This window comes from Epinephelus fuscoguttatus, linkage group LG23 (assembly GCF_011397635.1).
Source record: "Epinephelus fuscoguttatus linkage group LG23, E.fuscoguttatus.final_Chr_v1".
Lineage (NCBI taxonomy): Eukaryota > Metazoa > Chordata > Actinopteri > Perciformes > Serranidae > Epinephelus > Epinephelus fuscoguttatus.
In genome coordinates this window covers 9,595,668-9,610,291 of record NC_064774.1, presented here as the reverse complement: position 1 = coordinate 9,610,291, position 14,624 = coordinate 9,595,668, and the positions used below count along the sequence as shown (strand labels likewise).

The 14,624-nt window shown below is 42.7% G+C and overlaps 1 protein-coding gene across 4 annotated transcripts; it reads left to right on the top strand.

The window, feature by feature from the left end:
• Positions 1-287: 287 nt before the first annotated feature.
• On the top strand, positions 288-14,403 carry trip6 (thyroid hormone receptor interactor 6). 4 transcript variants are annotated; one of them, XM_049568079.1, is made up of 11 exons: positions 288-365; positions 853-899; positions 4,158-4,374; positions 5,564-5,667; positions 5,795-5,908; positions 5,992-6,582; positions 7,877-7,973; positions 8,081-8,250; positions 8,686-8,864; positions 8,973-9,093; positions 10,327-14,403. In XM_049568079.1, exons 3-11 carry the CDS (start codon positions 4,167-4,169, stop codon positions 10,456-10,458), a joined length of 1,716 nt encoding a protein of 571 aa, XP_049424036.1. In that variant the 5' UTR covers positions 288-365; positions 853-899; positions 4,158-4,166; the 3' UTR covers positions 10,459-14,403. The 4 variants fall into 4 exon arrangements, with proteins under 4 accessions (XP_049424036.1, XP_049424037.1, XP_049424038.1 ...); XM_049568080.1 differs by having other exon boundaries at positions 308-365; positions 853-887; XM_049568081.1 differs by lacking the exon at positions 288-365 and adding an exon at positions 383-475 and having other exon boundaries at positions 7,880-7,973.
• Positions 14,404-14,624: the final 221 nt, after the last annotated feature.

Below are 14,624 nucleotides of genomic sequence, written 5' to 3'. Positions count from 1 at the left end.
ACAAATCTGATCTTGCTTCCAAACTTGTAGTATACATATATTTACATATAAAACTTTCCTTGACATATGTACTTCAGCCTAAAAACCTGCGTCGTTTCTCGCAGGTTTTTTTGTTTAGAAATTTGCCCATCGTTTATGATTCTGGGATTTTTCTATCTGTTTTTCCATCACAGCTTGCAATAAGGTCGATCTTTGTACTTTTATTTTTAAAAAATTCATGTGACAGACCCCCCCACCTCTACACACACACACACACACACACACACACACACACACGGTCTAACAGCAGCAGTTACGTCACACATCGGGAATGCAGCAGTGAGGATCTTGCTGCTGCTGCTACAGGCCTCAGGATCCGCCACAAAGTAGGTTAACGACGCTAAATGTAAAAGAAAGTGGTGTCGCGGTAACTTTCACTGAGCTGTGAGCATTCAAACCGAAGCTTAGGTTGTGTTTGTGAGGCTGGTTTCAGGCGGTAGGTGTCGGTTATTTCATTGTTTCCTCTTCGGTTGTGTTGAAGTTAGCCTGGAGGCAAGGCACGAGCTCTGCTCGAGTTCAAAACAGGCTAGCAAACAAGTAAACAAGCCTGTTATTAAAGTTAATTATCGCTAATTATCCTCCATTGTGGCTTGTTATATTACTTAAGTGGTATGTTTTACACTCATGTGACGCACAAAGGGCAGATTTGGACGAGCAGCTCAGCAGTTAGTCTCTTTATTCATTTGTAGGAGACGTTAATGTCGCTCAGCGGGACTAACGGTGCCGTTAAAAGCAAGAAAAATGTCGCTAATGTGTTTTTAATGCGACGTGTCTGATGTGTTTGACCAATTTTATTTTGTTCCTGCTTTGTAGATGAGACTGAAGGGAAGAGGAGAGCCACTGTAAAGGTACTGTAAGAGGTAGGAACCGCTAACGCTGATTACACATCATGTTTGCGGATATAGTTGTTATCCCATTTCCTTATTGAGTTAAGTGATGTTGTCTTCCTGTTATTTGTGCCGTGTAACTAGCATGTTTGGCTACATTAAAGCTCCATTGTGTCAGAAAACGTTAAGCTAGCAGGGCATTTGCCTTCAAAATAAAACCGTGTAATTTCCGTTGTTGCTGTAGAATAACAAAGTAACGCTGATTAACCGAAAGTAGCAGCAAAATATAATAACGCGAATTAAACTGAATCAGCTAGCAGTTATTTTAGTCGCACTGCCTTTATTTTTAAGTAGTTTTCCGTGATTCCGGAACGCCAAACTTTTATTTTGAAATGTAAAACCACCGGATGTTGCTTGTACCCATTCCCGCTAGCTTCACTCTTGTCATCAACTTTGACATTTCACGAGCTGCTACGCCTCCTGTGCGTCCAGCAAGAGGTCCAGCTGACATGAAAGATGGACACAAATGCTTTTAAATCACATATAAACTCACAATTGACTTTAACACACATACACACACAGTGATAAAACCCGCTGAGATTAATTTCCTGGCCCAGCCGTCCTCGGATTTGAGTGTGTGTGCTCATCCGGATTCAGAGGCTTAAATCAGGTCGGTTGTGGAGGTTTGTGGTCACTTTTTCCTCCACGTGGTCTCAGTGTGAGTCCATGCTGATGCTGCATGGATCAATGGTGACTGTAACAACCCTGTGGGTAGAAGGAATACAAAAAATAAGAGTCAGAAACAAACCACAAGGCTTAGATGCTGTTTATTTCTGTGTGTCCACATCATCTTCTCATCCATCACTGTAATCCTCTTAGCAACAAGGATTTGTGACGGCCACACGACCTGCATACAATCAGTCTGAGTGGGCTGTTAATTTCTCCCCTCTGACAATACCCATTTGTTTTGGCTTGTCCTTGCGCTTGCAATCCATTCAGGTGTTGTGTCAGTCACACAGTGTCTTTCCAAAAAAGGATATGACATGACATGCACACTTGCTTCCTTCGAGCATGGATTCAGCCATCATCTTTTAATAATTTTATGCTCTTTAAGATGGAAAATATGATGCCAGATGACCAGGAGAAGTTACCAAAGTCACTCAGTCCAAACCCAAATAGTGTTAAACATATAAAATACAGACAGTGTGTGCAGTTCTTTGTATTGTTAGACTGTTAGTTTGCTTGTTTTCCCATAAAAAGTGTTCAAAATCATGCATTCATCGTCAGAGCAACAAAAAGTACCACCATGGAAGCAAAGCAATGTACTGCTGTAGACAGGGGCGGCAGGGAAACGCATTTTAGCCACCTAGAAAAACAAGTATCGGTCTAAGTACACACTACATTCAGACCAAAGACTATGTCACTACTGTGAGCTCGGTGAAGTAGAGAATGAAACTTACTTCCTGCCGTACTGTCCATTTTATGATGACCTAAGAGAAACACTCTTTGACAAAATGTCAACACATGTAGGTCTGTCCCAGGATAACCAAATAATTAAATGGTTATTTGATAATCATATATTTGCAATATCTAATTATATCCACAAAGCGTGGAATAGAAGAAAACAGGCAACTTAGGCACACAGATAGATCGTGGCTCTAAAGATTGTCCTTTTTCATTTTATTTTATTTTATTTACTTTTGTTGATCTTCATTCACAGCTTGTGTATATGTCATGTTTACTATGTTATGTTGGCGTGATGGCACTGGAAAGTGTTTTGTTTTAAAATGTGTCTGAATAATCCCATGAGGGATGGGCTGCCTTGGGGCAGCCAGACACAAAAATAAAAATAAAAATACCTCAGACTGGTGGGAAAGTTTCGAGAACCAGTCTGAGGTCTGACCCGGCTGGATCCAGAACCTCTGTTGGCAGGCCCATTGCTGCTTTCGTGGTAGTGTTGTTGGGGTAGCTAGCAAGCAGGAGCAGCCTCCTTTGTAGATAGGGTTGTTTTTTATTTTCCGCACTTCCCTATTCCGGTATTGACTCTGACTTCTGATTAGTTGAAATGGCCTTTCCATTAGAAGTTACATCGCCACCTACTGCTTTGGCATTCGTATTACATCACTTGGTAGCGGGTTTTGCGGTGGACAGATTTTTTTTGGAAACCGGAGCCTGAAAAACTTCAGTTTCAGAAGTACACGGGTCCATGTGGACTACGCCTTAGAGCCACCAGTCTCCATTGATAAAACCAGTAATTTTACCTCACTGAACACAGGAGCTGCTGTTCCTCTGCCGCCTCCATCAGTTAGTTTGTGTCTGTTCTTGTGTGACTTTGGTGTTTCCAAATGATCCCTGTTGAACACCAGAGTCACACAATAATATAAACAAAACCAGCTGATTAAATATTCTAAATATAGCGTACACGTCAACTGATATTCATTTTTTTAGGTGGCTAAAATACGTTTTGCCACTGCCCTCGTCCACAGCAGTACATTGCCTAGCTTGGTGAGCCTGGTTTTCCAAACTATCTACTGTATGTAATATACTTTCCATGGATAAGTACCCCATACAAACGCACTTCAAAAAATCGGAACAGTCCCTTTAATGAAGGCCATCAGGTGCAAGTCAGCACTTTGTCGCCTCAGCTGTGAGCGGTGGTGTTGTTATTTATCCTGCAGAGAATACATAATATATTGTTATGAGCCAGGTGTTCACGTGTATACAGACACATATCATTACACAACATTTCCTGCCCTGTTTTTGTCCCCGCATCGTTTGGAAATAAATGATACCAGTGTGTAAACACCCAGAGACAATAACCATTGTGGGGGGAAAACAGTTTTGCACCTGTTTGTGTTTCTTGTGTACGAGTTTGTGCGCTGGGGAGCTTTTTGCATTGAGTGTTTGTCTGGCGCACGCTTTAGGGCAATGTGTGCGCGAGCCTGCTGGAAATCCCCCAGCCTTACAGAATGGCCGCTCTCTTCCTGCTCCTCAACTAGAAGCCTATTGTTCAGTCTGTGTGTCCCCGCGTTGCCATAGGAAACAAAGTGTGAAGCATCCCTTAGTTTCCATTGGTTACATATGGCATAAACACACACAGCAGCCACAGCTGTGCTCATGAAAATCAAGGAGGAAAGCTGAAAATCATGCACACCCACTGTTGGGCAAAGCAGAGTCTGTATTATGTGGCACTGATTTGCATTCAGGGCGCCAAAATAAATCATAGCACTAAAAACTTAATCGATAAAACAACATGACACAAACGTTGTCTTTTTCTTTCTTTGATCTCAGAAGCCTGCCATGTCCGGTCCCACCTGGCTTCCACCGAGGACTCTGGATAGCCCTGAGCGAGCCGTCCCCCAGATGTCTCACTCTGCTGGGTCAGCAATCTACAGAGCCCCCAACAAGAAGGGGGCGTCCGACTTCCGGCCAAAATATGGCCCCTATGACCAGAACGGAGGAGGAGGAGGAGGGATGGCCAACAGGTACATGGCTACAGGACCCACAGGTAAGAAGACCTCCTGGAGTCAGGGATGGCAGTCATGTGCACTTGTAGATAAAATATAGGCCTATATTAATGAAGGTTCATTAGTACGGTTTTGTATTTCTCTGTAATGTAGCACAGTGTTAACAATGTTACTGATACTATTCTTTCTCACACCTTCAACTCAAACCACCAAAATATATTATTTAATCATTAAATTAATGTCGTAAACATGCAGGCGACTAGTCGACTAATGGTCCTAAATGACGACTATTGGTCGACTAGGAAAATTCGGGGGGCAGTCCTAGTATTTAAGTGTTCTCATGATTTTTCCCCTTATCTTTAAGCCCTCAGTATATCCAACCTACATATAGATCATAACCCTTAAGTGAAGTTTTCTTAGATAGTAATGGCCGGAGGCATTTTATGTTTGGGTCGTCCATCCGTCCCATTCTTGTGAAGGTGATACCTCAAGAACGCCTTGAGGGATTTCCTCAAATTTGGCACAAACGTCCATTTTGATTCAAGAATGAACTGATCGGCTGAATCCAAACGTCCACCCTCTGGACTTTCAAACTGAGCCCTTGCGGTCTTAAGTCGTACGTACTGTAACCTGAGACGTAAATAAGGGCTCTGACTGCGACGAGACTGCTGAAGTCCCAAGCATACTCACTGGAGGTCTGCAGAAAGTCCGCTTTAGGCCCGTTGCGGACAGGAATTGTGGATTTGGACAGCCCTAAGCGCTCTCAGACTTACTGGAAACAGACGTGCAAAGTGTGTGAGTCTGTAATTGTGGACATTTGAGTTCAACTATTGAACTAGATGTTGGTGAAAGGTAAAAGGTCAACGTTACTGTGACCTCATGAACGTGTTTTTGGCCATAACTCAAGGATTCACGTGCTAATTTTGCCAAAATTTGACACAAATGTTTCATCGGATTTGATAGGGAAGTGATGTAATTTTATATCCAAAAGGTCTAAGGTCTTACTCAACGTCACATCTCAGGAACAGAAGGGGAGACATTTGGTCAGAGACTGAGTTGGTGACACTAATTTTGGGTGTTCATCTTAAAACTGTGGTGACTGTACAGATCCTCTGTGCTGCCGGGGGAAGAAGCTTCGTCTACCGTCGTGGCTGCTCATGAGTCTGGACAGGCATGAATGTAAACTGTGAGGCGGTAACTCTAGTTTGATATCTGTTCTCTTGCCTAAAGGTGGACCCATTCATCACTCGTCGAGCGATCATTACTACTCCCCTCCCCATGGTCCCAAAGAAGAACGCAACTGGAGCCCTCACATGGACAGCTACGAGCTGATGGTTGGTGACATTTACTGGAGCTTTACTGATAGAAAATAAAAAGCATCTTGAGCTGTTGTGATGTTTTGTTTAAATACTCAGTCCTCATGTTTGTGTTAACATGCTCCTCATGCTGCTGTGTTGTCAGCATCGTGGTCCTGAAAAGCCAGCGAGCTATCACTCCAAAATCGATGCTGAGATTGACTCCCTCACCAGCATGCTCGCTGACCTGGACAGCCACCCACAGGACTCCAGCACACAAGTAGGACCATACACTTTACTGAAATTAAATGTTTGCTTGAGAAATTGCATGTGCAGTTTTGCTAATTTCCGCACTCCCCGTAGCTGTACGACAACGTGCCTTATAACAAGTACCTCTCAGGGGATCACTACAAACCTGCGCACCAGAGCGCACCCCCTCCTCAGGGTCGGCCATCCATGGGCTACCCCCCTCATCCCCAGAGCCAATACCACCCAGCGCCGCCCTACCCCAACGAGCACCAGTCACCTCAGTACTCCACCTCCCACCAGCAGGACTACTACTCCACGTCAACTCCTAAGCCCTACCCTCAGCCCGTCCCGGCCTCCTACACCACTGCCTCAACTCCCACCGGGCCCAGGTTCAGCGTCCAGGTCAAGACGGCGCAGCCTGTCACCTACTCTCAGACGGGGAGGCAGGCTGAGCAGGCGTACACACCACCCCCTCCACGCCAGCACGTTTCACGCCCCCCTCCCCAGAGTCAGACAAGTCAACAGGGCTGGTACCCTCCACATCCCAACTCACAGGCTCAGGAGATGCACTCTGAGGCGGTGTACAAAGGGAGCAGCTCAGGACCTGGAGGAAGAGTCAACCAGGTTCCACTGTCCAAGAGAGGGATGGAAAATAATCAGACGGTGTCAGGAGCTGCACAGAGTCCTGCTTACCAGTCCAGCAAGGTATGGACGCATATCTACATCTCTAAGGTCGAAAATAAAGGAATACTTCACCTCACAAATTACTGTTTGTATATCAGTTACGCAACCCGTGTTAAGCTGAATTCGTGAAGGAAACCGCTTTTTTTGCATGTGTCCGTGGTGAACGAAGAATCCAAATACAGAGAAAATTTTTGAAGAGTTAAAGTCAAAGGGGTCTGTGTTTAAAGGTGAAAGAACAAAGCCATGATCCAAATCTACATAGTCTTATGTCACATATAGGGCTGCCACTAACGATTATTTTCATTGTCGACTAATCTGTCGATTATTTCTTCGATTAGTCGACTAATCATTTCATCGAAAAATGTGTTAAAATGTTGAAAAATGTCAGTCTGTCTCTCCCAAACCCCAAAATTACGTCATCTAATGTCTTGTTTCGTACTCACGCCAAAAGGATTTAGTTCACCGTCATGGGAGAGTGTGTAAAGCTGCCAATATTTGAACGTAAGAAGCTGCAGTAAGAGTATTTTGGGGTACTTTTACAGTACTTTTCTATGAAAAATGACTCAAACCGATTAGTCGACTACTAAAATAGTCACCGATTATTTTATTAGTCATCGATTAGTCGACTAATCGTGGCAGCCCTAGTCACATAGTGTTAATGTTTTTCTGTGGCATATTCTTTGGTGGGATGATTTTATTAACAATGTTCGCCTCCCCGTGTGCCAATGTTCCACCAAAACAAGTTCCAGGTGGTCTAAAAAGTCTTGAAACGTCTTAAATGAACAGCGCTGAAGATATTAGAGTTGTCGGACTTGACTGTTTGGTTCAGTTCAATCAAACTCAAGTTCATTTGTGACCTAAGTGCGGTTCGTTTGGGCAGGTGTGAACACAGCAATCACACTCAGGTGCGCACCAAAAAAACTGGACCGAGACCTTCTTGAAGAGGTGGTCTCAGTCCGGTTACAACAGAACTCTGGTGTGGTTCGTTTCGACCTCGATCTGAACCAACTGCAGTCACATGACACATTGTTTGGGTCAAACATGAGCATGTTACAGTCCTGGAGGATTATTAATGTGCACCTCCTCCTGTACTGCCTTAATATGCACCTTCAGCACATCCAATGCATCAAAACATTGTTTTCTAGTTGGAGCCGCGCCTTCACACACAAGGCATTTGATCTGGTCCTCTTGTAAATGCTGCCGTGAGAACACGAACCAACAACTCTAAGTGTGAAAGCACCATTCATTATACTGCATGACTCTGTAAAGGGATGTCCTGTTACATATGTGATTCATGTATCATGTCTTCTTCCAGCAGAGCATAGCAACAAGCAGGCCCGAGGAAGAGCTGGAACGACTAACCAAGAAGTTGGTATATGATATGAACCACCCCCCTGCTGAGGACTATTTTGGTACAGTCGCTACTCATCACATTAACGACTTTTGACACTGCAAAAATGTGCATTCTGGTATTTAAAACAAAAAAGAAAACTCAAATAGACAACACTCTGACTTTCAGGCCGCTGTGCCCGGTGTGGTGACAACGTGGTCGGCGATGGCAGCGGCTGCATCGCCATGGAGCAGGTGTTCCACGTGGAGTGTTTCACGTGTATCACCTGCCACGCCCGTCTCCGAGGGCAACCGTTCTACGCCCTCGATAAGAAGAGTTACTGTGAGAGTTGTTACATTGTAAGTGAAGGCAAAGGTCACATTTTTGGCCACTACGGTGGCCCGTTACTGGTTTTACTCCAATGTGTGTCAACCTTTTATCCACTTAAAGCATCCTCAAAGGGATCAGAGTGTTTGAGGTGCAGTTGTGTGAGATACTTATCCATAGTCAGTGTATTACCTTCAGTACATGTCAGTCAGAACGCCTCCAGTTTGGAGAAGCAGACAGGTGTACTGACACAGAGGCTAAGCAATGTACTGCTGCGGACAGTAGCAGCACCAAAACAGATAATATCGGTTCAGTGTACGCTATATTTAGAATATTTTCACCACTTTACCTTGCCTTTCTGACAGGATTTATGTGTCTGTATTTCCTGGTTGATCCTACATTCTGGTGCAGTCCTGCTGTGTCACTCATCCTCTGATCCACACACCTGTCTCTGCTCTTCTTGTCAGAGTACATTAGAGCGCTGTTCAAAGTGCTCCAAGCCCATCCTGGACCGTATCCTGCGGGCCATGGGGAAGGCGTACCACCCTCGCTGTTTCACGTGTGTGGTTTGCAACTGCTGCTTGGACGGGGTGCCCTTCACCGTGGACGCAACCTCTCAGATACACTGCATAGATGACTTCCATAGGTACGACGGCGTTCCGGCACTGTGACGCTGTGCTTGGTTTTCTGTTTGAACTAGAAGTGACAGACATGCTCACTAACTGTAAATGTTGATGTTTGTTTTCCCCGACAGGAAGTATGCTCCTCGCTGCTCAGTTTGCGGGGAGCCCATCATGCCTGAACAGGGCCAGGAGGAGACGGTGAGGATCGTAGCTCTGGACCGCAGCTTTCATGTTAACTGTTACGTCTGCGAGGTGAGTCAACCGGGCAAGATTTTATAGCACAGAGTACCAGAAACATCACGACCAGCTCTAAACATTGTATTTGATAGGTTTGAGAGAAGTTTTCATTGAAGAATGAAAGATTGGCATTTCTTGCTCTCGTCGCATTTGAATCCTTGTGGCCTTGTTTTTCACTGCAATATAAACGTCCTGCACCTGTTTGGAAACGGCACAATCACTGCTAGAAGAAGGGAGAAATCAGAAATGTCTTTGGTGCAGGATAATGCAGTTAAAATGCCATAAATCACAACAAAAATTAAAAACAAATTAAATTTCTTTCATTTGTTGTACAGAAATTTGAAAAAATTGAATCTATATACGGAACAATTTTCCAGGTGCCCACAAGTGTTATCATTATCGGAAAAAAATGGCGGCTCAACCTCTCTTGCCTCTTCTTGCTGCTTTGTGTAAACCCAAAGCGTCCTGGAACAGTGTGGTGCTTCAAAGCAAATTTGACACAGTGGCTAAACCATAGAATTACATCTTCTGGGTCCGTCACGTGACGCCACAGGGCCCAAAAAAGACTTTCCTGTGACGGGATTTCCCACACATTTGTTTATTTGTGGCGGCCTGCCACAATTAAAACGTCTACAGCCACATTTTGATTTTCTATTTCTCGAGCTGGACCCTTCATTAGGAGCGCTGTTGGAATATTTATACCGGTTATTCACACTCTTGCAGCGTAGAGTGTACTCTGGGCACAGCCGGAGCAGCAGAACGTCAAGTGAAACTTAACCCTTCATTGCGCTGGGTCGAAAAGTTTGCTCTCACTCACAAACTGCTCTCATCCATCGATCTGATCAGATCCACCCTGTGATTCAAAACTCCACACTGCTGATGATGAAAAGAGGAAGGGTTTCGTCTGTGCTGCGTTCACTGACCTGTGGAAACCTCTGAATTTAGAGAGGGGGCACAGACTGATACAAAGGGAAAGAGATGGCTGCCCAGTCTGAGCAGTGTAAATAGACCATCGGAAGTCATATGAGTCACATCTTCATTATTGCAGCTTTGACTTTTACACAATTGTACTAAAAGTTAATAAGACTTATTTATGCACCAGGTGCAAGAATCCTAAACCTGTCTATGAAATGTAGGAGTTGTTGTTGTTTAGAGAGTGCCCCAGATTTGCTGGATATGTTGCATGTGACGTGTGTTCATGGGATAATCCGTGGCAGTGTGTTGATTTGAACTGACTGTGTTCATCAGGAATGTGGCCTCCTGCTGTCCTCTGAAGGGGAGGGTCGAGGCTGTTACCCGCTGGACGGCCACATCTTATGTAAGAGCTGCAGCGCTCGCCGCATCCAGGACCTCTCGGCCAAAATCTCCACTGACTGCTAACAAACCTCCAGCGTCCGCTCCACCCTTTCAGCCCTCTCCGTCTCATGACAGCCAACATTACACATGATTGATGGCGCAGACAGGAAATGCCTGCTCAGAGGTGCTTTTCTTTTTCTTGGTTGCTCTGACTTTGAGTTGACATAACTGTTGCAATAGTTCCCTCTGGTGGTATCCAGGTGTACGTTCATTTGCAGAGATGGGACGTGGGGTCCTGATGGAGCAACCACATCACTAGTTTCCTTTCATTCAGATTTCCTGCTCCATTTTCTTGCTTTGTTTTGGTACACAGCTCCCCCATTTGTCACCTTTAGTTCCTTGTTAGTATGACAGTGGCCTGACCTGCAGGCAGCTTGGGCTCCACTCACCACGTATCGGTACGGCTCAACTATTAGCTCACACATTATCATCACTGTCAAAGACAATTAAAGGAATACTTCACCCCCCAAATGATCATCGTTACATCAGTTTCTCGTCCTGTGTTACGCTGGATTCTTGAAGAAAGCAATGAAAAATTATGACTGAGAAAAGCTATATCATAAAATCTGTTCACAAGCTCTTACACAACTCGTGCAGAATAATCCAAGTCTCAGTTATCCAGTTGTACGCTCAATGCTTCCCAAACAGACAGCCCTTTTTAACGGGAGCTTAAAGTAAAACTTATCCATGCTCTCTCCAAAGCCAGACTCCACTGACAAAAACAGTAATTTTACAGCTTCCTCCGAGCAGTACGGTTCAGTTGGGTACGCTTTTTGCTCCATTCCCACTGTGAAAAGTTGTGGATGGTATCAATGGAACCGTTCCTTACTGTCCCCATGATTGGTCCCCCCTCTGTTGGGGTACCTAGCACACAGGTGTGGTATTAAAGGTGGAGCTGTGAACACTGCAGTCTGATTGGTCAGTAGAGGACGGTCACTCTGCTCAGGGCTGAGTTGTGTCTGGTTTTGAGGCTCATGTAACCACTGTTCATACTGTGGAGAGTTTTATTAGTAAACTGTAACTATAAAATGAAAGGATGTTTTGCTGCCTCTCACAGCAGCTGGAGTCGGAGAAAAATAATTCACTGGGCCGACTGCCGGCGACTTTTAAGTTGGAACGTTAACTTGTAATGTTACTCAATGCATGAGTTTTTGGATTCTTTGTTCACCATGGAGGTATGTGAGAAAAATCAAGTTTCTATACAAATCCAACTCAACACGGGGTGACAAATTGATCTACATGTGGTCATTTTGGGGCTGAACAAGTATGGAAGGATGTCATAGATTTAGACTCTGCAGAGAAGCAGCCTAAATATTAATTAGACTTGTCTAAACGACGGGACCTGTACATTTGTAAAACACTAAACGTCAAAGTGCAGAACTGCCTCAGAACAAGCATATTAAAAGCACATAATGCAACAACTGTGACTGTACATACCAGGCTGGTTTGGTCTGACAACGAAACTGTTGCCAACTGTTTGGGAAAGCATGTAGCCTTTAGTGCAGTGAACCTTTGCAGAGACGTAGCCTCATAGCAGGAGAAATGTAGACCACAGGAATGTGTAGTTACACCCCAGACGTTATTTTATTTTCCTTTTAGTCTTCATTAAATGCTAGTACAATATTTGCTAGAACAAATCTCTCCTACATGTCAAACACATCACAGTATAATGTTGTTCAGTTATTAAATCAAAGCTCATAACAGGATCGCTGCCATTTTTTTTTCTTTTAAATCATCCAGAATAACATTTTTGAATGTCTGTACAAAACACAATCTTGCTTTTGTTTGCTTAACGTGTTGTTGGTTGATACTTGACTGTTACATTGAAGATGACGGTGCAATGAAGTCAAAGGAAAACAGGGTGTTGGTCACTGACGTGGCTTGAAAACATTCTGGTGTGAAGTTTGAGCCTCATGTGAAGAGTTTGTACGTTAACATACATTTAGAGGAAAGAATGAAATTAGAATTAGACTCAATTTAAATACAAATACTTGGAATTCATTTTGATGTATTTTTCCCTTGTGATGTTGGAACACAACTCTTCACTTGCGGATTTGGTTTTAGTTCATTCTTGCACTCACGTGGGCCAAGTTAACTCTTTGGAGCTACAGTATTGTTATGATTGTGTTTAACCTCTGTCTTTCCGTCCTGATTTTTGTATTTGTGTAACTTTAAAGGGCTAGAAATTTGAAAGCCTTATCTCAAGGATGTCATTCAGTTTCATAATAATCCTCTTTTGAAACTGCAATTGTCTGTGAATTCTGCTTTTTTTTTCGTTCGGATCATGCGGTAACGGTTCAGAGTTGCATATTTCATCTCTTGTTAATTTACCTCATGACAAATATGATGTATATACTGCGGTCTTTGGAAGACTATTGGGGCCAGGCATAAGAGGAAAATTGAGAGGGCGGAGATTCTTTTAAAATTTTGCATTCTAGAATAAAGTTGAAATGTTGAGAATAATGTTGAGAAATAATGTCAAATATTAAGTCTTAGTGCCAGGCATAAAGGAATAAAAATCAGGAAGAAGATTCAGGAGTTTAAAAAAAAAAATCAAAATATCAAGAATAATAATGTTGAAAATAATGTAGAACTTTCAGTGCAGGCGTAAGTCGGGCAAAAAGCCACCACTTTTCTGTCAAAGTCAGGCATAAGAATATTTATATAACGAAAGAAAGATTTTTTTTTTTTTTTTGCATTTTAATAATAAAGTCAAAATGTTAAGAATTATAGTCGAAGTATTGTGAGTAAACCTGGAATATCAGTTCAAGAATAAAGTCAAAGCGTTGAAAATAAAGTTTAAATGCCTAGAGTAAAATATCAATTCTAGAATAAAGTTTAAATGACGAGAATAAAGTCAAATGGTCTAGAGAAAAGTTGGAAAATCATTTTTAGGGTAAAATCGAAATAAGAAAATAAAAATAATTTTAAAAAAAGTTGAAATATCAATTCGAGAATAAAATCAAAGTGTTGAGAATTAAGTCTAAATGTCAAGAATATAGTCTAAATGCCGCAAATAAAGTCTAAATGTCAAGAATAAAGTCTAAATGATGAGAATAAAGTCTAAACGACGAGAATAAAATGTCGAAATGTTGCGAATAAAATCTAAATGTGGAGAATTAAGTCTAAATGTCAAGAATATAGTCTAAATGTCGCGAATAAAATCTAAATGTCAAGAATAAAGTCTAAATGTCAAGAATAAAGTCTAAACATTGAGAAAAAAAGTCTAAACGTCAAGAATGAAGTCTAAATGACGAGAATAAAGTTTAAATGTTGACAATTAAGTTTAAACGTTGAGAATAAAGTCTAAACACAGAGAATAAAGTCTAAACGCAGAGAACAAAGTCTAAACGCAGAGAACAAACTCTGAAGACTAAAGTCAAACTCTTGAGAATAAATCAAACTACCAGTGCATAAGGCTGTCTCTACAAAATGCCCGGTGTAGAAACCAGACACCTTCAAGAATTGGTTGCATTTGTGCAAACTGAAACAGCTGGTAATGGACAAATGGACGTTATTTAATGTTACACCTGCGTGCACTAGAGAGAGAAAATGTTCTGTCATCTTCTTCCTCTCACGCCTGGCCCTGATACTCCTCTGTAGTATTCATCTGCTTCTTATCACCAACATTATCATTTCATTCATGCTCAGATGTCATTTTAAAATCCTCACCCATGCCAACTCGTGTGTCATACTCCTCCAATCACATAGTTTTTGTTAGCGTCGATCATCCTCACTGTGTGTGTGTTCAGTTTGTAATGCTGTGAACTGGAGCTTGTAGATGAGAGCCCGTGGTACTGCAGCAGACCTCTGTCCGCTGATGAACTCACACTGAGACGAAGAAGAAGAAGGAGGCCATTTTGTACCGAGGTAGCTACATTAACGGGAGAGCATGTGAACAACATGGGTGGATTTTCTCCTAATACAGGTTGTAGTAACATAATTGATTATTAAAATGTCAATAAGTCAGTCGGTTTGTGCGTTGTTTTTTAACACAGTCAATGTCACTGTAGCTACACAGGTCCAATGAAGTAACAGCCACACATCAGATGACTTTGGAAGGTTTATTTTGTCTCTCTCTTTCTCTCTTTTCAGCAGACATCTTGAAAACTTTGTTCAGCACAACAGAAATGTGATGAAATCCAATAAGACGTATAATTTCATCCATGTAAAGGCACGCCAACAAACAT